Source organism: Phalacrocorax carbo, chromosome 1 (assembly GCF_963921805.1).
Source record: "Phalacrocorax carbo chromosome 1, bPhaCar2.1, whole genome shotgun sequence".
NCBI classification, from domain to species: domain Eukaryota; kingdom Metazoa; phylum Chordata; class Aves; order Suliformes; family Phalacrocoracidae; genus Phalacrocorax; species Phalacrocorax carbo.
In genome coordinates, this window is record NC_087513.1 from 17,098,936 (window position 1) to 17,119,312 (window position 20,377).

Sequence of the window (20,377 nt, forward strand, 5' to 3'; positions counted from 1 at the left end):
TGTTGTTTGTTATAGAGTGTTATAGGAGGTGATAAAAAAAAGTGTTTGTGAAAAATGGAGTTGTTGATTTTTCAGATGCTTGCTACTTTTAAATAAATGCAAAGAATCTATGAATTGTACTTGGGAGCCAGGTCCAACTTAGCCACTAGATGCATATTTGCAAGGCAGAGTGAGGGGTGAGGGTGAGGAACACAAGTTAAATGAATACTTAATGAGTCCCTTTCAAAGGGGAAAAAAACAACCCAAACAAACCCAAAAAACCCAAACCTGTAGTTGGCACCTGATCTTTAGGATGTGTTGTTTGTGTTTGCAGTTTTAAAAAGTTTTTTGGCAATTCTCACTTTGTAACAAAAAAGCTGTGATAAAGCATTTGTCATCTTTTTCTTTCTTTTTCTCTCTTAGGGTCTCCAAGCAGCTCAGAAAGAAGCTCAGATTAAAGTTCTTGAGGGACGCCTTAAGCAGACAGAAATTACTAGTGCAACTCAAAACCAGCTGCTGTTTCATATGCTAAAAGAAAAAGCTGAGTTAAATCCTGAACTTGATGCTTTGCTGGGTCATGCTTTGCAAGGTAATTTTGTTGTCTTGTATTCTGAATAATCAGCTGCATGTCATGTTTACCTTTCATGCATGCTGTACTGGGCATTCTAGGGTATTTCTTTTTTGAATAGATGCTGTATTTTAACATCTTAAACTCTATTTCAAAATTGATGGTCATGTATGTCATTTTTAAGTATAACCCCTCAGAAATGAAATGTAGGAAATAAAGATTTTTTTAAATTATTGAGACTTTTAAAATTCAAATAACCTGCTTATTGTTTTTATAAAAGACTATGCAATTACAATTTGATAAGATTTTAACTTCTGAATATGAAATTCTAAATATGCAATCCTGTTCAATCATCATGTATTTGTGATTTTTGAAGTGGTATCATATGTCTGTTACGGCATCTATTCTATTTCTCGTGAGATGACATTAAGAAAAATTTAGAATACATTTGGGTACTTTTGTTTTATTTCTTTTTATAAATGGATATGTTTTGATTGGAGTGTTGCTTTTGTTTCCTTGTTGCTGTTATTTACACAGACCTAGATAGCATACCGTTGGGTAAGTATGTTTAGCTTTCTGTGTACTGTACAGCTGCATGAGTTACTAATTCATTCATGTTCACTAACTGGTGCATCTTAGAATTTGTGAGTTTGTGAAGTTTGCATGAACTATTCTGTAAACGTACTCATTATCATGAGCTTATAGGGCATTTCTTCCTTTCTGAAACAACCCATAGCCCTCGTGTTAGTTAGATATGTCAGATAAGAATTGAACACAGTAAGCAGAGCTGCATTTCGAAGTCATGACTTGCTGCTTACGAACCCATGGTATGTTCAGCTTAAATAAAGCTGTGTCGTGATATACTACTGCTGCAGTTGTGACAAATTCTTCCCATCTTTTTCAGTCTGAAAAAAAGCAATTCTTAACATGCAGGTCAATTTTAACCCTTTGCAGATAGCTTATTTTGTAATGTAAATATTTTACAGAATGTGGATTATATCTCACTTTTTCAATTGGGTTTAGTTACTGACTTCACTGATTTTGAGGAGATGAGTCTCTTGCTGTTGTTGCTTTTAAATGATTCCCAAATAAATTATGCTTTTCTTCTCTCCCTGGCTCCTAGCCACAAAATCGAATACATCTGAAACTTGAAAAAATATTCCTGATGTCAGTAACAATTCCTTTTGTATTGTCTTGTATTACTCCTAATCCCATTATGCTGTCCTGAGCTAGTTTGCATAGGCATCTGAAACATTTCAAAAGCACAAGACTGCCTGAAAGCGTACAGATCTGTCTGGTGTAAACTCGTGAGAGCTTTGCCAGCTTCCTGACAGGTGACACCTGAAGATCTGTGTCAGGGCATCTTGCTGCATATGGCCTGTATTTATTCAGGAATGTCAGTGATTATTAATATCATAGTGTATCTAAAACAGACCCTGAATGTGTGTGTATGTGTGTGCATTCACCCCTGTTGGAGTGAGAGCAATGCTTCTCCAGTCAGGAAGGTAGTGCATTTTCTTAAGCTCTGGACAGGCTTTTACTTATTAACAGCATCTGGAGCAATGAAAAGACACTTGTTTAAATATATTGGAACAGTAGCCCTATTGCGATAATTTTTGTAGAGTGTATATGATTAAAGAAGCTTTTTGACACTTTGCAAGCATGAACTGAGGCTTTTAGAATGCCTAAGCCACTCAGGACTATGTTAACACTTTATAGGAAGGAAACTTCACTGTGGGTGTATCTCAGCTGAATATGCCGTACTAACCTCGGTCCACACTGAAATCCAAACTGTTGATAATCTGTGTTTTGTAAATCACTAGTGGCTAAACCTTTTGAGCTGCAGGGAGTTCAGGCACAGTTGTAGTGAGGCTTTAAGGCTGGGACTGCCAACTGGTCAGCAGGGGCTCCCTGGTAACCTGAGATTATTCCCACAGGTTGAAGTGTGAGTGGCAGCAAATCCTGAGACCAACTTCACCAGGCTGCCTGAGAGCTCAGTGGCATTATCCAGCCAGCTCCATCCCAGGCAGAGGGGCTGCACTTCCAGGGTGCTTGTGAATGCTTAGTTTCAGCTCTGATGTCTTCAAAAGTTCTTAGCCATTTGAATACACTTGACTTGACGAAGTTTGGGCATTCCCCAATGTAGTTGTGCACCTGCATTCAAGCATAGATGTAAGAAAAGGGTTCAGTCTGCTGAAGAGTACATTACGGGCTCAGGTTTTGTGTGAAAGCACACCTGCCTTGTTTGTGCCATTCACTATCTCATCTGATCTTGTGAAGAGTTAACATGACCATGAAGTTGAGTCCTGAAGTGTTGGTGGAGTGACTGCTTTCTGAAGAATTGTAGAATCTGCTTTTCCTTCCCACCTACGACATCTGGATGTTCATGGATGTGACTCACAGCCATGTATGTGCAGATCTCGAGAGGGCGGATCAAATCTCATTTCCTCTGGATGAACTGTGCTGGTGTGCTGTACTGTACTGGTACTCTCCAGTTGCCTCTGCATGAGGATGAAGACAAGTCATCAGAAAAGCTCTCCACTCTTCCATAATCATCGGTTTATCAGCAGTCATCTCAGCTGCTCCTCTCAAGCAGTACTGCCTTTACTAACTTTATTGTTCCTTTCATCTCTTCTTGCTCAGGACTTCTTGCAGAATCTTGCTTTTCTGCCTCCTCTCATTTCTTTTTGTTGATTCTGTGCGCTGGTTTCTATCTGGGGGCTTCCTGCAGTCTTCCTGTGCTAAATTGCAGACAAACTGAAGAAAAATACCAATTCGTGCCTGGTCACATGAGTGTGAGCCTACAAAAAACCCACCATCTTCTGTGGCCATCCCATGCTTTCTGCTTTGCTACCTCCAAAAGCTGATCACAAGTTCTTTACGAGAATCTTATATTTTTAAAAAGTTGAATTTGCTTTATTGTTCCTCCTTCTGTGCCTTGCTAGAAGGAGCAGTATTCTGGATCCCCTCTTCTGCAGAAGACCTAGAATAATAATGTATAGAAAAGGTTTAATATGGGCTCAAATCCAGGATGGAATAAAAAAAAGAAGGTTGAGAGTGCTATTCCTCTGACCCTGCTTTATACTATTGTTGTATTTCTGATAGTTAAGGTTACATTGTTAAAAATTATACAGCAGTTGAGCACATCTGAAGTGCATTGTTGGTGCTAGATTGATGTATGGTTTTGACTTTTTCAGGAAACATTTTTAGATGTAGCATACACAAGAAGGCAGCATTTTCCTTTTCTTCATTCCTTCTCAGAATTCAACTGGAAACTATATATCTCTTCTTCCTTTCTCCAAAGCATGAACTTGCACTTAAAACACATACATGGACAAACCTTTTGTAATATGGGTACCAAATATATTAGCTCTATGCATTACAAATGGAATCTGCTTTATGGCAGAATTAAGTAAATAAACTTAAAGTGTCTCTAATAATAACAGACAGATGTAGTGGAATGTCATTAGAAGGTTATTTAATCCTTAAAATTTCATGAGTATGTTAAAAAATAAGAGACTTTACTTGCAGGAATATGTTACCTATGTGCTTAAACTATGCTTAAAATATATTATTAGAATAACATGCAAGTTAGGGGATTTCATTTCCCAACAGTTTGGAATTGATTGTACATGTGCCCTGGACTGGTTGTCTCAGCTCAATGTTTTGCACTGTTTGCATGCAAGCAAGTTAATCTGATGTTTGACAGTGTTAGTGTGACATGCACGGTGGTTTTGTCTTTTGTGGACAGGTTTGTGTACCCATTTTACTTCAGCAGCATTTCTACAGAACAGCTTAATTTTACAATTACCTTCAATACAATTAATCTCTCTTTAGGAAGCAGTTCTATAGTATTAAGTGGTGGCATCATCCTGTTTTTTAACCTAAATGCTGTATACCAATAAAGTGCTCGCTTCTTGTCAGCCCAAATGGTGCCATTCTATATAAGCTGAGGCTGAGCCTCAGCTTGCAAGCTAGTTAAAAATAGAATTTTTTTTCATTATTAACTGGGATGATTCTGTCTTAGAATAAGAAAATTACAAAAAAAGAGGAGGAAGAGACACCCTTACTGTCCATTGATTTAAATCCTGTCTCTTCCATGTCTTGCAGTTAATTTACTTTGCTTTTATCTTCTTTCTTCCAGATTTCATTCTACAATTTATTTCTGGTTTTCTGTCACCCCTGTTGCTCTGCTGCAATAGATAGAGGACCACATTTGCACAGTATGCCTAGGTGTATGATTTATTTAGATTATATGAAAAAAACTTAGTTCAGATACTAGGAAAATTCAGTGGGGACTAGCTAGAAAATAGTCAAGATATTTTGAAAATCTCTGCCTTCTGTATGCTGTTTATCTACATTCATTGTCTGAGCTGTTTTGTATAGCACTTAAAACCTGCATGTCCTGTTGTAAATGGACAGACTAACATTATTCTCTTGGAAATTTTCTAGAAAATTTGGAAGATAGTACCGATGAGGATGCCCCATTGCATAGTCCTGGGACAGAAGGAAGGTGAGCAATCTTTGTTAACAGGTAACTGGCTCTGGTTCTAGAAAAAATACTGTCATTTCCTCTTTTTGTAAGGCATCATGTATCCATTAGAAGATACCCCTGATATGGTTTCATTACACTTTGCCACCATTTCAGCAGAAAAATAGAATAAAATAAAAATACACATTCTGCACAAATATGGCTATTTTCTTTCTAACTGTGGTGCAATTTTTCTTTCAGTTCATTATCTTCAGATCTTTTGAAGCTTTGTGGTGAAGTGAAACCCAAAAGCAAGGTAGGCTGTACGATGATGATAATTCATCTACACATCTTTTAAATGATTCTGTGATTCTATAATAATTCATACTTTAATGACACCTTCTGCAGAATGCTCTTGCTTTGCTCTAGAGACATTAATGAAGACATACATGTATGTAATATGTTTTTGTGTGATACTTCTCCCTGAGAAGCAAGGATAAAAATATACTTTCTCAATATTTGTTGTTGAATTTTTACAGTTTCAGAAAGAGATACATTCTTCCTATTACTAGCACTCCAAACTGGAGTAGATTTGCAGTTTAGTATTAGTTAGGCTGCAGTTTAATATTAATGCCAATGGGAACTGTGAACATGCTTATTGTTTGTGATTTGCTTCTGTGGTCATATAAATATAAAGGAAGTTTATAAAATAAATAGAAGTTTGACTTCCAGGCTTTTAATTACCGTTGGTTTTGGAGGAATTTATCTAGGCTGACTGCAGTTTAATATTAATGGTGGCAGGAACTGGAAACGTGTGTACTCATTGCGATTTTGCTTCTGTGCTCACAGGAGCATAAACCAAGTTTGCAAAGTAAATAGAAGCTTAGCCTCCACTCTTGTAACTGCAGTCAGCTTTGGAGGAATATATCTAGGTTGGCTGTTGCATTACCAGTAGCGTTCATTGGTGTGCAGCTCTTTGGGCAGGTAAACTGAGTGAGTTTGGTCTGAAAATGTTGGCATAAAATAAACCTGTCATTTTGTGTAATGACTCTGTTCAGGCTGGACCTTTGTCTTCCCCAGTGGCCTTTCTTTCCCTGAGGATAGATCTTAATTTCACAGCATCATCACACCTAACACGTATGGTCTGTTTTTTAAGAACGACTGTTGCACAAAGCTTGGCTCCTTTGTGAGGTTTTCTGTTGTTTTCTGGTTGTTGAAATTCTGAGTGAATCTTAATTCACGTTGGCTTAAACGACTTTTTGAAGTGACATTAAGTAAGAAGCAGAGTTTGTGTATTAGAAGAAGCATTGGTGTAAGAAGTCAAGCCAATACTTTTGTAGCTATTTAAATTTACACCTCATTTTATTCCTCTCTGCTTTATGACATTTCATTTGGATAAACCTTAGGAGAGCAATATTGTACTCCTGTAGTGTTGACAGGCACTTGTAGTTGGTGGAAAGGATATCCCTGGAAGCCTGTTGTCAAATCAGTATTTCATGCTGTTGAATTTGACTTGCCTCCTCTGAAATCATTGCCAAAGAGTAGAGGTGAGCTCCTTAATTTAGTTTCCAAAGGTAGTTGCCAAGTGATTGAGGGAGATGCTAATTACCAGCTAATGTTAAGCTTAAAATGTAGCACATGCGACACATACCGTGAAATATTTAAGTTGCAACTTGTTTTTATTTGTCTCCAGGCCCGACGGAGGACCACTACCCAGATGGAATTGCTATATGCAGACAGCAGTGATTTAGTCTCTGATGCTAGTGCTGCAGACTCTACTTTGGCTGGCCCTCTTGCATCAGTTGCAGAAACCCAAGAAAGTGGGATGGCTGCTGACACAAATGATACTTCTGCTAGGGACAGAGAGTTTATTCCCCCACCACCTGGCTTACCTTCTAAGATAGGCAGCATGTAAGTTTGGCTATGCTGTACTAATTCTCCTTTGCTTTTAAAAAAATGCATGTTGCCAATTTCTTTTAATCTATTATTTTAACTTTTACAAAGGAGGTTGATATACTTGAAGCTTACTAAATAATACTGATAAAGCTCTTCCTTCTTTTCTACTCTAGAAAGTATAAATGCACTGTTCTAAGTAGTGTGTTTCTTACTGAAGACATAAGTTCTGTTAAGTTGCTTTGTCATAGTAAAATTGTTTGTAGCCTTTTTTCTAAGTAGTTGGAAAAATCCATGTAGTACCTTGGATGCTTTGCTGTATTAGTGCTATGGGAAACGCACATTCTAGGGAGCTAGTGAGAATCTGCTTAGAACAGCAGATATAAAAAAAATAAAGCCAAACACCCAAAACCCAACCCGAAACCTTTATATAATGTAGTAATATCTCTATATGGTCCTAACTATCAGGTAAAATCTTTTTGTGAGTCATCTTGTGTGGACCATGCTTAAAATGAAGTAGTCTATACAATAATAGAACATGCAAGTGTAAAGTTGAAAGAAACATGTTGGATATTATGAATCCTCAAAAATCCTTTCTATTGCAGATTGCACTTACCTACAGAACAGATTTACTAATTGAAAGTGTTACTTCATGCCAGATAGAACTAAAAATATTATTTTTGTCTTTTTACTTTGGGCCAATAGGTATCTCACATGCACTCTCTTTTTTCACTTGCTCTTGCTGTTCTTCTTATATATACCAGTATCACTGTGGGTTATTAGCCATTCACTGCTGGAGACCCTTTTGGCTTTTTAGGCACTAGCTCCTATATTGCACAAACTCACATGTAAACTGAATGCGCTTGCCACATTCAGCGATATGGAAAAACTGTGTCACATAGCTATCTTCATGTTACAGATTCTGGAATTAGGAGTCTCTAACTATCCATCTGTCCTATTTGCATAATATTTTTATCACAGTCTCCATCTAATGTACATTTGCAATTTGTGTTACTTCTACTGTGTATTTCTAGCATCTGCTTGACGTGGCAATCATGACAGTGAAATGCTGCTGACAGCAATTATTAACCCATGCTGATGGCTTCAGTGCATTTTACAAGTAGAATCTGCTTCGACAGAATGCTTTTAGGGGTGAGGATAGGTGAAAAAAAACCACTTGTTTCAGCAGTTAGTGTGAGATCACTAGAGACTTTTGAAGCTTCAAGATTTAAACCATCAAGTGTAATGACCTGGCGTCCAAGACTCAGGTAATGCCAACCTTTGCCTCACTCCGTCTTCTAGAATGTATCCGTTTGTGAAAGTCAGCCAGCACCAAGGCAAAACAGGATTTCCCAAAAACTGCATTCTGTGAGTGTTAGAGAGTTACTCACTGTCAGTAAATCAATTCAGTCAGCAGTAGGCCTCACATATATTTTGATTTGTTATTGATAATTTTTTAGCATACAAGTGATCAAAAATTCTCGCAATCAGTCTGCAGTGGCTTCCTCACTGCAACTGAGATGCTTTTTCAAAACTAGAACTCAGTATACTGTATACAGTATTGCTATTTTTGCTAGTCACTGGTCGTTGTTGAAGAAAGGCTCTCTTTGTGAGCCATCTGACCTTCCTATATGGGCCTCCAGTGCCATCATATCTCTTGTAATAAAATACGTTCTTCTGGAGCAGATTGTAGTCTTATCTGCAATAAAAATTATCTCCCTTATGCCACTTGCTTATGTGGCATTCAGGGAGGTAGAAGCAGTAATAGTGATTCAAAATATGCATTCTTGAAGTGACAGAAGTTAGTTATATGCTTAGATGCAAATCTAGGTGTCTGCATATGTGCAGACTGCTCCACTCAGGAAAACTCTCGGTTTTCTCAGATCTGTGCTGATTCAGATAGGCACCTAAATGCAAGTGGGCAACGGTTAGTTTGGTTGGAATTCTGTATACAAAGATGGCTAGTGCCGCTGTCCTTTGGTATGCTCAACAAATCTATGGCAGCCTCTTCAGAGTGAGTGGTCTCCTGTAGGTCTTGTGCCAGCTCTGTTCATATGCCCAATATCCTGGGAAATCTAGAAGGGTACTGGAAAACTGCGATTAGGTGTGTGTCTTGATCCTTTTGATTCAGGTAATTGACATCATGCACCTGTTTTTTACATCTATGCTTAGGAAGTTCATTCCAGCAAGACTGCTGCATTTTTATAATACCTGCATTTCCAGGCTTTCAAAAACAATTCATGATATGATCATGCTCTTACACCTTCTTCTGAGGATGTGCCACTGTGGAGTCAAAGATGGAAGACTCAAGGGGCAGGTAGAGAGTAAGCAAGAGGGAGCTAGCTCCATGTCTGAGTATGCAGGACGCTGGTGTGAGGCAGAGGATCTTGGGTTCCAGTTTCTGGTGCAGATACTAGGTTAAATAAACCACATAGTAGACATAAGCAACCATGGCCCAAGTTTGCCATCCTTGCTGAAGGATCTAGCTATCAGGCTGATCATAGGATTTGCCTTGTGACCCCAGGACCTGTGCAATCCTAAATGCATACTGGTCCCAGATAAAGAGAGGGAGGGAGTGTGTCCTGTTCTACCTCTTTTTATGTCATTTGTAGAGTATGCCTAGAGGTAATGGAGCCCTGCAGAGAAATGGGTGCTCTGGCCTTGAGGAGAGAATTGAACCCACCTGCTCCCCTTCTTTTGTGGACTTTAAGCGCTAGGCTTTTGTGTAAAATCAGACAGGTTATCACTTTTCCTCCTTTTCCTGTCTCTAAGACCCTCGCAGGGATGCTGTAGGGTCTGCATGCAGCTCTTGGCACTAGGTCCTACAGATAGAACCTTCATCTTCCAATTAGGGCTTGTGTTCAGTGTGTATGTGATCACTTGAGACAGTCTCAGCTACTTGAGTCAAGTTCTTGGTTGTGCTGTCCTTGTTACATCACGTTATTCTGCATGCCAGTACCCAGGTGGATTTTACATAGTACAGACTTTCTGTCAAGGGAAACTGGTACAGCTTTTCTCATGCAAAGAAGTTGTAGCTCTGTAGATCCAGAGCCTGAGGAGCTCTAAGACCAGATGCTAGTAACCATGTCAGGCAGGTGGCCTGCCAGCTGAACTTTGTCCGCTTAGTAAAGTAATGTTGCACAAAAGAAATTTCAGAATCTGCTTTCTCTTTAATGAGGGTTTCTGGTCCTTATATTCCTAGAAACCACTTCTAAACACACACAAAAAAGGATAAACCAAAGCAAATACTGCATTTCTGATTGCTCAGCTAGTGAGAAATGGGAGTTCAGAAGAGTGGAGACCATCCAGATTCCCCTCTTCTTTTATCTGACTGTGGTGAAATGATGACATTTGGGTATCAGCATTAATACTGCACTCTTGATCTTTTTGTTATTTTTAATGGGCAGTAAAAGGTTGGGAGAAACACCACAGTGGCTTGTGAACCAAAATTATTCCGGTGCAAGAACTAGAGAGACAATGCAAGGAAGAAGAGAAGGGGGGACAAAGAGAAGCAACATTGTAGTAGTCAGGCTGTCAATGAAAAATACTTTTTCTCACTTCCTAATTTTGAATTTGATATCAAAACATGAATATGTTCATGCAAAGTTTAATTCATATGTAAGAGTCATCGTGACTTCTCTGTTCATGTCTGTCTGTGGTCTATTGCAGATGAAAGTTGTGGAATCTGAAATTTTAGATCTTAGACCTTCCACATTCTCCATGGTCTTAATTTAAGATGCATACCCCACTGTATTTCTTTTAGTCTCTTTTATTATTGAATCAGTAGATCTCCTTTGCATATTCAGTATCTGACTATTTATATGTTGATGAACTGTGAAAGTTAATAAACTTGGTGTATTTTTATATTAAAATGTGAGAACAAATTTAGAGTCTGCAGATTCAAGAGAAACAATAATAGATTAAGCACATTCTGAAATTTGAAATCTGAGTGGGAGAATGACAGCTAATGTAAGAAAAGTAGGCTTGTAAAGAGCCTCAAAGTAATACAATAATTCCTCTTGCTTTAGTTCCAGGCAGCCATCTCTGTCAGAGAAGAAGATACCTGAGCCTTCACCTTTAGCAAAGAGAAAAGCCTATGAGAAAACAATGGAAAAGACAAAGGCAAAAGAGCAAAAACTGTAAGATTATTTAAAATTTATTTTCTCTAACATAATTTAAACCTGTGTATATTTTCTCAAAAAATAAATCTGTATTTTATTTTTTTTTAAATTCTAGGACAGTTTTTATTGTTGGCAGTGAAATTATTCAATGCTCAACTTCTCAGTTTTTTTGTTTTGGTTTTTGTGTGTTTTTTTCTTTTCTTTCCAGAGTATTTTTCTGTCCAGCATAACTCAGGAGCACAGTCTTGAGAAAATGTCCTTTGGAGCATTTACAAATGACTTTTTTACTTTTTTTCATTAGAAGCCATCGATTTCTCTAAGAAACTGCAGTTTTATAAGAATTTCTGCATTTTATATATGTGTGTTTTCTGCCTGGAGCTTTCATTATTAACACACAAACTTTGAACATTTTGTCACCTTGCACTCTGCAGCAATTCGTAGTCTTAAGTTTATTGTCTTCTCTGGGAAATACCTGTAGCTAGCATTATAATTTTATTTATTTGCTTAAGAAAAGAGCACCTAACATTTGAGGCATGTTGCATTTAACTTCTCTAACCATTCATAACCTGTTAAAGAAGATGTTCTTTTTTTCTTGTAGCTCAGATTCTGGAGCCCCAGAGGCTAGTCTGTCACCTCCTACTTCCCCACCAAGCCGGCCCCGTAATGAAATGAATGTTTTTAGTCTTCTTACTGTTTCTCAGGGAAACACATCAGTTCAGCAGGATAAGTAAGTCACAGAGGAAAGCCTCAGCCCCCAAGCAGGGAACTGCAAAGTGCACTCAAGTTATCAGTGTAGTATCTGTTAGATATTTTGCCCTTCTCCTGCAAGACAAGAGGAGACGTTCCTTGTGTTTTTGTGTAGTTTTCAAAGAAAATATTTTAAACTTCCATGGAACCATTGTAAAAAATCAAGAAAAACAATTTCCTGCTGAACCTTGTTTCCTGTTTTCTAGGTTATGTCTGGTATTTGTAGTTTTAAACCCAAAATAGAAGAGAGCGGTAGAATTCTTAGATGTATGTGTATTTGTGTGTGTGTTTACACTTGAAAGTAGGATTTAGCTGACAATTTAGGAAATAGCGCTTTTGACAGTTATTCAAAACTAGTTGGCATTTCTCCAAGTGCTGTCACAACAGCACCCCAGAGGATGGCGTGTTGAAATTGCTGGAACACAGTTGTTTAGAGATTATCCAAATTATTGAACAGACTGACTTCAGGAGGTGATCTCAAAGCACATGATAGTCATACCTTGTTTAGAAGAAGTAGATCTCTGTTTCCTGGCATCTTAGGCATCTGTTTCTGTAGGAGCCTTACTCCAAATTGCAGTGAATTTGACTTGAGCAGAACCTTTACTGCAGATTTCAGTAATGATAGTAGTGCCATGCAGTGCTTACAAACTGCAGCTCTAGCTCAGAATAAACCTTTAGTTCTGACTGTAGCAAGGCAAGAAATTGCTCTTGCCTGTTGACCTATCGTATTTTGTAAAACTTTGGGGTTTTTCAGTGGTCTACAACATCACCAAGCAGTAGCTTGCAAGGCTTTCAGTAGTTTAACTGTGCTTGTAACTTCTTTATCTTACCTTTGTTACCTTTATCTTATTGCTAACTCCCACCTAATCCTTTTCATTTTCTCTGGACTGATTTTAAAGTCAACTGAAACTGCTGAATCTGTTTGATTTGAGTTGAAAATGAAGGACATCTTAAGACATACTGCAAATGTTCATGTCCGGGGTGGGGTGGATTTTTTCTTGTTGTGTGTTTCTTTTTTTTTATTTTTAAACATTTTTTGAAAATGAGAGGTGAAGGATTTTGAACGTGGGACCGTTTTCGAAGTGCTGTTCTTATTTCAGTGGGCTCTCAATATGTTTAATGTTTATATTTTTGATTATCATTTTACATGTTTCTTCTACACTTAACAGGCATTGATGCTCAGAATTTTTTTTTCCTTTTGAAATTTTCAACAAGCGCTATGTTATGGAGGTTAAATTATGCATCCATCTTCTCCTTTTACTTTATTGCCTTTAATCCCGTAAGAAAATGTTGGGGAAATAAGAAATGGCTCAGCTGGTGTTGCTCAGCTGGTGTTACTCAGCTTCTTGGGTTGAGACAGTCTACCAGTGTAACGTACTGCTGAGAGTGCTATTTTAAGATTACTACTCCACCCCATCCCCATATTATCAGGGGTTTAATGTATACCCTGAGCAGTGCTGCATACTGTATGTGCATTTGCATTGCTTTTCTGAATTGGCCATGCTGTTGTTTGTTCTTCTCATATGGAGGCTTTACTTTGCTGATACCTATATTCTTTCTCCTCACAATTCCACCACTGTTGATTGTAGGTCTGATGAAAGTGATTCCTCTCTGTCGGAGGTACACAGGTACTCTCTCTTTCTCTTTTCTGTTTTCTTGGCATCTCTCACTGAAGTTATACCAATTCTTGGAAATTTCATTTTGCTGCATGAATTTTCCTGATACTTGTGCAGTGTATCTCTCTTGCTTTTGCCAGAAGTTTAAAAATCTGAAATTTTGGTCAAGCATGTCTCCCCCTTTCCTTTTTTACAGTGTTCTTTATTGTTGTTGAGCATATCAGGATTTTTCTTTTAAAAAGTATGGTATAAACCTTTCCTTAGACACATTCTTTCTCTCTTTATTTTATTTAAAAAACGAAGAGCAGAAATTTTCTTAGGTTTTATATGCTTCTCTCTTTGTTTTTCTTGTTCAGTTGTATGCTTTGGTCGCTAAAAATTAAATCCCAGTGTAAGTAAAAATGAGTAGGTTTTCTATTATGCCTTTCTGACAGAATGCACAGTGGCTTAAGAAATGAAAGAAATGTCCCCACTCATGTTCCTAAGCTGTGGCTTCAGATTTTAATACTCAGTGAAAAATTGATTTATCAAGAGAAGGGCAGTCAAAGGGCTAATAATAATGTGATGGTGGCTTTGTCTGGTCATTGTAACAGTCATAGCATTTTTTTGTCTGTAAATTTCAGAGCACTGCACATAAGTAGATAAATATCTCTGGGACGTGTTTTATGTGGCTTGTCAAGGGAACGAGTCTATGAGAACAGCAGTAGCAATAACTCAGTCTAGAGGCATCACGATCAACTGGGGAATACTACAGAGAAAACCATATTAGTTTTGTGTGTGAGAAAACGCACAGAAAAACAAAAGCACAGAGACCTAAATTAATAATAACAATGAAGTAATTTGTTCCTGTATTCTTGAAAACATAAAAAGGTGCAGATTGAAAGGTGAATGCCTTTCCAAAATGAGGAAAACGGTGTCAAACAATTTAAGGCAATATTAATATTAGTAAAATCTATAAAAGGTTTGTGGAGGAATAACAAGTTACATGAATGAAGATGTCCTGAGCAGTAAAAAAAATGTAAAATAATAATTTCTAAGACTGTACTAAATAAACCAGCTAATTGTTGCAAAGTTAGATAGTATCAGGAAGGACTTTACCCTTCCTGTAGCAAGCTTTGTGGCAATATTATGGAATTTTTACATTTTCCTAAAGCATCTGACAGTCTTTTGGTGAGATAGGTCTATGGCTTATTTCCTTTTTCTCAGTTTCATGTGTAATCCCCAGAAGAGCATGACAGTGAGTCTTAACTACAAGCTGGTCAGGTCATAGCATTGTGTTGCATGTTTGTAGGCATTACCTTGAAGCTTTTCTACACTTCACAGAAATCAGTGGGGTCTGGGTGTGTGCAGTTGTATGCATAGGATTTTAGACTGCTAATAATTTTTGTTTGGTGATGAACTGTGATTTTTTTTTTGTTTGTTTATTTTAAATTCAGGCTTAGTTACAGCCTTTTTCCATCATCACAGAACTAGCTACAAATCCCCAGGAGGATTCCTCTGGGGTATCTGCAGTCCAACCGTACCCCCTTTCAGCTATTTGAGTACAAGTGTGGCATTGGGTGCAGGGTGCAGTAGGAACCTTCCTCAGGCACACAAGTTAGCAGCAGTTCTCTAAGCCTGCTCGTAGAAGGCAAAAGTGGAATGCCTGCTGAGTTTGGAATTGGCGGTGTACACTACACTTGCTCCCATTTTTCAGACATGCTGTTTGGACTAAGATGTCTTTATGCAATTTGCAGTCTCTAAGGTTGGACTTATGAATCCAGGAGCTTTAAGCATCCTGGTTCTTTCAGCATTACACTCACTTTCCCCATGTACCCAATACTGAGCACCTTGACTTTTTCATATGTTTTTGTACGTGATTTCTTTTAACTGATAGTCCAGAGTTGACAATTGTTGAAGCTAACCAGTAAAAATCCTTACATAGTTTATGAAAGATATTTAGCTGTGCTGCCCATGTAAGAAAAATAGATTATTTTTTTCCCCCTACATTTAAGTAAATTAATTTGATTTGTGTTTATTACTGTGCCCAACTCACATTCTCTTTTTTCTTTAGGGGGATAATTAACCCATTCCCTGCTTCAAAATTCATCAGGTCATCCCCGCTTCAGTGTATCTATACAGCTGAAGGACATACCAAGGCTGTGCTTTGTGTTGATGCAACTGATGATCTTCTCTTCACTGGATCTAAAGGTTAGGCAAGCTTCATGCATCTCTGCTGCCTACAGAGGCTGCTTTGACAACTTGGGATGTTGTGAAATTCTCAGTCTGCACTTAGTGCTGTAAACACACTGGAAAATTGTGAGGATCACTTTGCAACATAAGCTGAAGAAGGATTTACAGTAATTATCTATGGCTTTTTAATTCTAATGGGTAGTATTTGGTTGTTTATTTGTAGTGGAAAAAGTAACTCTCAAGAATAACACTAACATTTGTTGAGTGATATGATGGAACCAATCATGGTAACATGTGCACATGTCATGCAATGTGAAGTAATAGCCTCTGGGGAGGGTAGAGGTGGAAGTTATCACATCTTTGGCTGTGCTACCTACAGAGTTTGAATAGATACTTTCCGCCATAGTGGATTCTTTGAGCAGAGCTAGGGCTATTTTCTGCTCTCCCATGCACCTTGTCTTGATCCTTGTGGGTGGAAGAGTTGTATGGCTGTTGTGGGAGGGGCGAGACCTAGTAGTGACTAAATTCCCTACTGGATGGTACAGCCACTCTATGAACTCTACTGGGTGGTAGAAACAGCACTTTGGAAGAAAGGTATGGTTTCTGTGTGGCTGTTCTACTACCTGGCTGTTAAAAATACCAAGGCACATTTGTACTGTGAATTGGCAAATTTTTGATCTAATAAGTTATAAGCCAACATTTTAGCATTTGTGCAAGTGGATACAAATGCAAAAAAAAAAAAAAGGACATATTTTAGCTTCTTGTAAATGTTGCTTGGTTAATTTGTATTGAGGCTTCAAGTTTAGTGGCTATGTGAAAAAAATGCTTTCAATTTATTTTGTATTTTATATCTAGATTTGTGTTCTAAAGGGTTTGTTTGTTTTTAACGTGGGGTGCCTGCAGATGTTGTAAATATTTGCTCTTGTCATATGCTAGCTTCCCATATTTATGGAATAATCTTTCCTGTATATATTTTTGCAGGGGAACACTTTACAAGGTATATTTGTACTCAAGAGTACAAAGGTGTAGACAGTAGTTTAATTAAAGTTAAATCTTTTGGAAATTGTTTCTGCTGAAGCAGAAAACCTCAGCTCACTGACAGCCATAACCCTAGCAAACAGTGCCTATTCAGGAATGCCAATAAGCTTTCAGGTGTATTGCAGATATTGGGCTCTGGTCCTGATAGTTGGGATCTTTAAAGTGGCTGATGAGTTCTTGGTATACTTATCTTCTTTGTGTTCTTACAAACACTGCCTACACATGAAGTTTTCTCTTCATCCTCCCACTACTTATTCCAGTAAAAAATGTGCTTCTAAAACATATGGGGTGATAAGAAATGGCACAACAAGGACAGTTTCCTGTGTGGACTCCATTTGTGTTGCAAAAGTCTTGAAAACTTCTAGGTATCTGGACCTTTAGTACACAAAAGGTTGCAGTATTTAAATTCCTTTGCTACTGAATTGAAACTGTGACTAAAGCACTTACCCTGGTATTTTTTAGAGGATCCTGCAGCACCAGATAGTTTGGATTACTTCTCACCTTTGTAATTTTGCTGTGGCAGTCAGTCCTCTGTCATGCTGAGGCTCAAAGCCCCTCCTGAACGATGTTCTTGATGAAGAATCCTTGAATTAAAAATTGAGTAGTTCTCTTGATCTGTCATCACCCAAATTTTACAGCCTCCAAACTGTCTGTTTGGGGTTGATGTAGGATTTTATCCTCTTAAAATGCTATGGGAGCTAATATGCATTCAGCACAACATTTACTGATTAACCTTGCTTAGTTTTGATGATGGTAGATAATGCCCATGCGTACTCTACAGAAACAGATTAATTAAATAGGTCTTTGAAAGTGCCTTATGTATGAGTGCAAATGAATGTATGACCTTTTCTTAAATTAATTGAGTTTTGGAAAAACATGTTTTCGGTGGTGTTTCTTTGGTGGGTTTTTTGTTTGTTTGCTTAATTTTTTAATTTATTATTATTTTGCCTTTTTGCTTGTCTTTATTTAGATCGTACCTGTAAAGTCTGGAATCTGGTAACTGGACAAGAGATTATGTCTCTGGGGGGTCATCCAAATAATGTTGTTTCTATAAAATATTGCAACTACACTAGCCTGGTCTTCACAGTCTCAACCTCCTATATCAAGGTGTGGGACATCAGAGATTCTGCTAAGTGTATTCGCACATTGACGTAAGTATGCTAAACCTCAAATGCCAAGGGTTTAAATGAATCTTATTTTTAGATTAAAAAAAATTATTAGATTTAATTCAGTAGTGCAGCACAGTGTAATTTAAGTACACTGTTTGGGGCTGGAGGCTTTCGTTATATGTTCAGGCTAAGTCAGCTTAGGGCATTGATAATACATGGAAACAAAACAACTTGCATTCATGCCTATAGTGTTTTATCAAATGCTCAGTATTCATAATTTGCTTATGAATACATAATAAGGGAGTTTGGTTTTTTTTTTCCCCTTTTCCCCCTTCCTTCCTGTACTCAGGTCTTCGGGCCAGGCAATGCCTGGTGATGTGTGTTCAGGAAGTACTAACAGAACAGTCACTATCCCAGCTGGAGAAAACCAGGTCAATCAGATTGCACTAAACCCAACTGGCACATTCCTGTATGCAGCTGCTGGAAACTCAGTGAGGATGTGGGACCTGAAAAGGTACTGAAAACCAGTAGAAAAGGATGTTCTTTAGGTGGTTACATGTGGATATGAAACAAATTCAATGAAATGTTTCCTGTTTATGGTAATGTCTGTAACCTGGGCAAAATATGGTCAAGATATGGATCAACTAATCCATGCTGTGGTGGTTATTGAGATAATGGAGGTGCTCATGATCTCCTTGTCTCTTAAGGTTATGGTGAATTATTTCAGTAAAAATGATTGGAAAAATTATAGAATCATAGAATAGTTTGGGTTGGAAGGGACCTTTAAAGGTCATCTAGTCCAACCCCCCTCCCCTGCAGTAAGCAGGGAGATCTTCAACTAGATCAGGTTTCTCGGAGCCCTGACCAACCTGGCCGTGAATGCCTCCTGGGATGGGGCATCTGCCACCTCTCTGGGCAACCTGTGCCAGTGTTTCACCACCCTCACTTTAAAAAATATCTTCCTTATATCTAGTCTAAATTTACCCTCTTTTAGTTTAAAACCGTGACCCCTTGTCCTTTTGCAACAGGCCATGCTAAAAAGTCTGTCCCCATCTTTGTTATAAGACCCCTTTAAATATTGAAAGGAAAACCACAAGGTTTTAAGACAGGCACTGTAAAACAGACTCTTGTAAGGTGATGTGCATGAATCCTGACTAGTAATTGTTGATGAGATGATGAAGCCAACTGACCTAATGTAATATAATATGGGGCTGTGATAACTACACTATAATAACACTTTTCCAAACAGAACTCACACCCAAAAAGTGCATTCAAAATACAGAGAATACTTTGAGGGGTCTGATTTGTCTTTACTTTAAAATTTTTTAATTCTAATTTTACATAAATAGAAGCTTTTGCTTACATTTAGCATAGATTTAACATTTACACATGGATATGAGCAATAGAGGACATGTAACCAGAGGATGAATAGCAAAGACATGGGGAAAAGAAAAAGATCCATTCTGACAGATGCTGTGCTATAGATTGTATTGGACATATGAAGAAATCACAAATCCTTATTTCTTCTCTTATTCTTGAAGATTTCAGTCTACAGGAAAGCTAACTGGTCACCAGGGTCCTGTTATGTGCCTTACCGTAGATCGAATTTCCAATGGACAAGATCTTATTGTCACTGGTTCAAAGGATCATTATATAAAGGTAAACCATTAGTATTTGCTTACTTATTTTATCTCTTCACATCAGCATGGGATGAAGGCTTCAGCAGAAGTGGCTCACATCTCCATATCTGAAACATGGTAGCCAAGATGGAAATTCTTTCATCAGTTATAGATTATGAATAATGTTTAGTCTTCATGAACATTTATCACTTCATTGCTATTTTTATTTGGATGGTTGTCTGTAGTTAATTTTTTTCTTAATCCCCAATAAGGTGGACATCAGATAGGTGGACATCAGATATATGAAGTCTTGGAGAAATGTTCATAACACCTACTCTTAAGTAACATTTAGCTCATCAAAGTATCTTATGTCAGTGCCTCTGTTAGTGCAGACCTAATTGCCTCATCAGAGAGACTCTGTGTGCTCCCCACAGAAGAGTCTGGGGTCTAGCCCAGGCTCTTGCTTAAGTGTTACCAGAGTTCTGGAGTGGGGAATGAAAGAGAGGTCAGCACATCTTGGCCAAGATGCCCAGCCTATTTGGTGTATTCATTAGCATGCAGGTTGCTCCGAGTTGTGTTCAAAGCATAGCCAGTGCTATTATGATACTTTCCTGCTTCTTGGTGTTGTGATTAATTCACTCAATGATAGGGAATCTGGTTTTTTGGGGGAGGGAGGGGTCTTTCCTTTCTTTTTTTGGGCCCACCTCAGCCAGGGGGTATTTGAACCCACAAGCTCCTATTTCTCAGGAGTATGCCAAAACCACCAAACTATGGGAGCTATACATCATCTTCCCCATAAAGCTGACCCTCACACTGCAAAGAACATGTAATTCATGAGGCCAATGAGTGAATGAGCAAGATACTCTAGCTTGTTATGAGGGGGTACCCTTTGTTCTGGTCTTTACACTTCTCACACCCTGGAAAGTGTATAAACACATCTGGGAGTGGAGCAGGAGCCAGAGCCTGAGTGAGCTTTCTCACAGAGCTGGCTTTCTCTTTTTGATGTTATCCTGCAATTCTTGGATGCTTGGCTGTGCACTGGGC

General features: G+C 38.1%; 1 protein-coding gene across 7 annotated transcripts in view; it reads left to right on the forward strand.

The window, feature by feature from the left end:
- Nucleotides 1-20,377, forward strand: part of KIF21A (kinesin family member 21A) — a 94,198-nt gene that overhangs the window by 65,515 nt on the left and 8,306 nt on the right. For 2 of the 7 annotated variants that reach the window (XM_064445318.1, XM_064445326.1), the window contains 11 exons: nucleotides 403-568; nucleotides 1,085-1,105; nucleotides 5,000-5,060; nucleotides 5,280-5,334; nucleotides 6,712-6,929; nucleotides 10,940-11,050; nucleotides 11,631-11,759; nucleotides 15,449-15,585; nucleotides 17,576-17,756; nucleotides 18,064-18,228; nucleotides 19,256-19,373. In XM_064445318.1, coding sequence (XP_064301388.1) covers nucleotides 403-568; nucleotides 1,085-1,105; nucleotides 5,000-5,060; nucleotides 5,280-5,334; nucleotides 6,712-6,929; nucleotides 10,940-11,050; nucleotides 11,631-11,759; nucleotides 15,449-15,585; nucleotides 17,576-17,756; nucleotides 18,064-18,228; nucleotides 19,256-19,373 — 1,362 coding nt within the window. Of the gene's footprint in view, nucleotides 1-402; nucleotides 569-1,084; nucleotides 1,106-4,999; nucleotides 5,061-5,279; nucleotides 5,335-6,711; nucleotides 6,930-10,939; nucleotides 11,051-11,630; nucleotides 11,760-13,368; nucleotides 13,408-15,448; nucleotides 15,586-17,575; nucleotides 17,757-18,063; nucleotides 18,229-19,255; nucleotides 19,374-20,377 lie in introns of all 7 variants that reach the window. The other 5 variants (XM_064445323.1, XM_064445330.1, XM_064445352.1 and 2 more) reach the window with 4 other exon arrangements.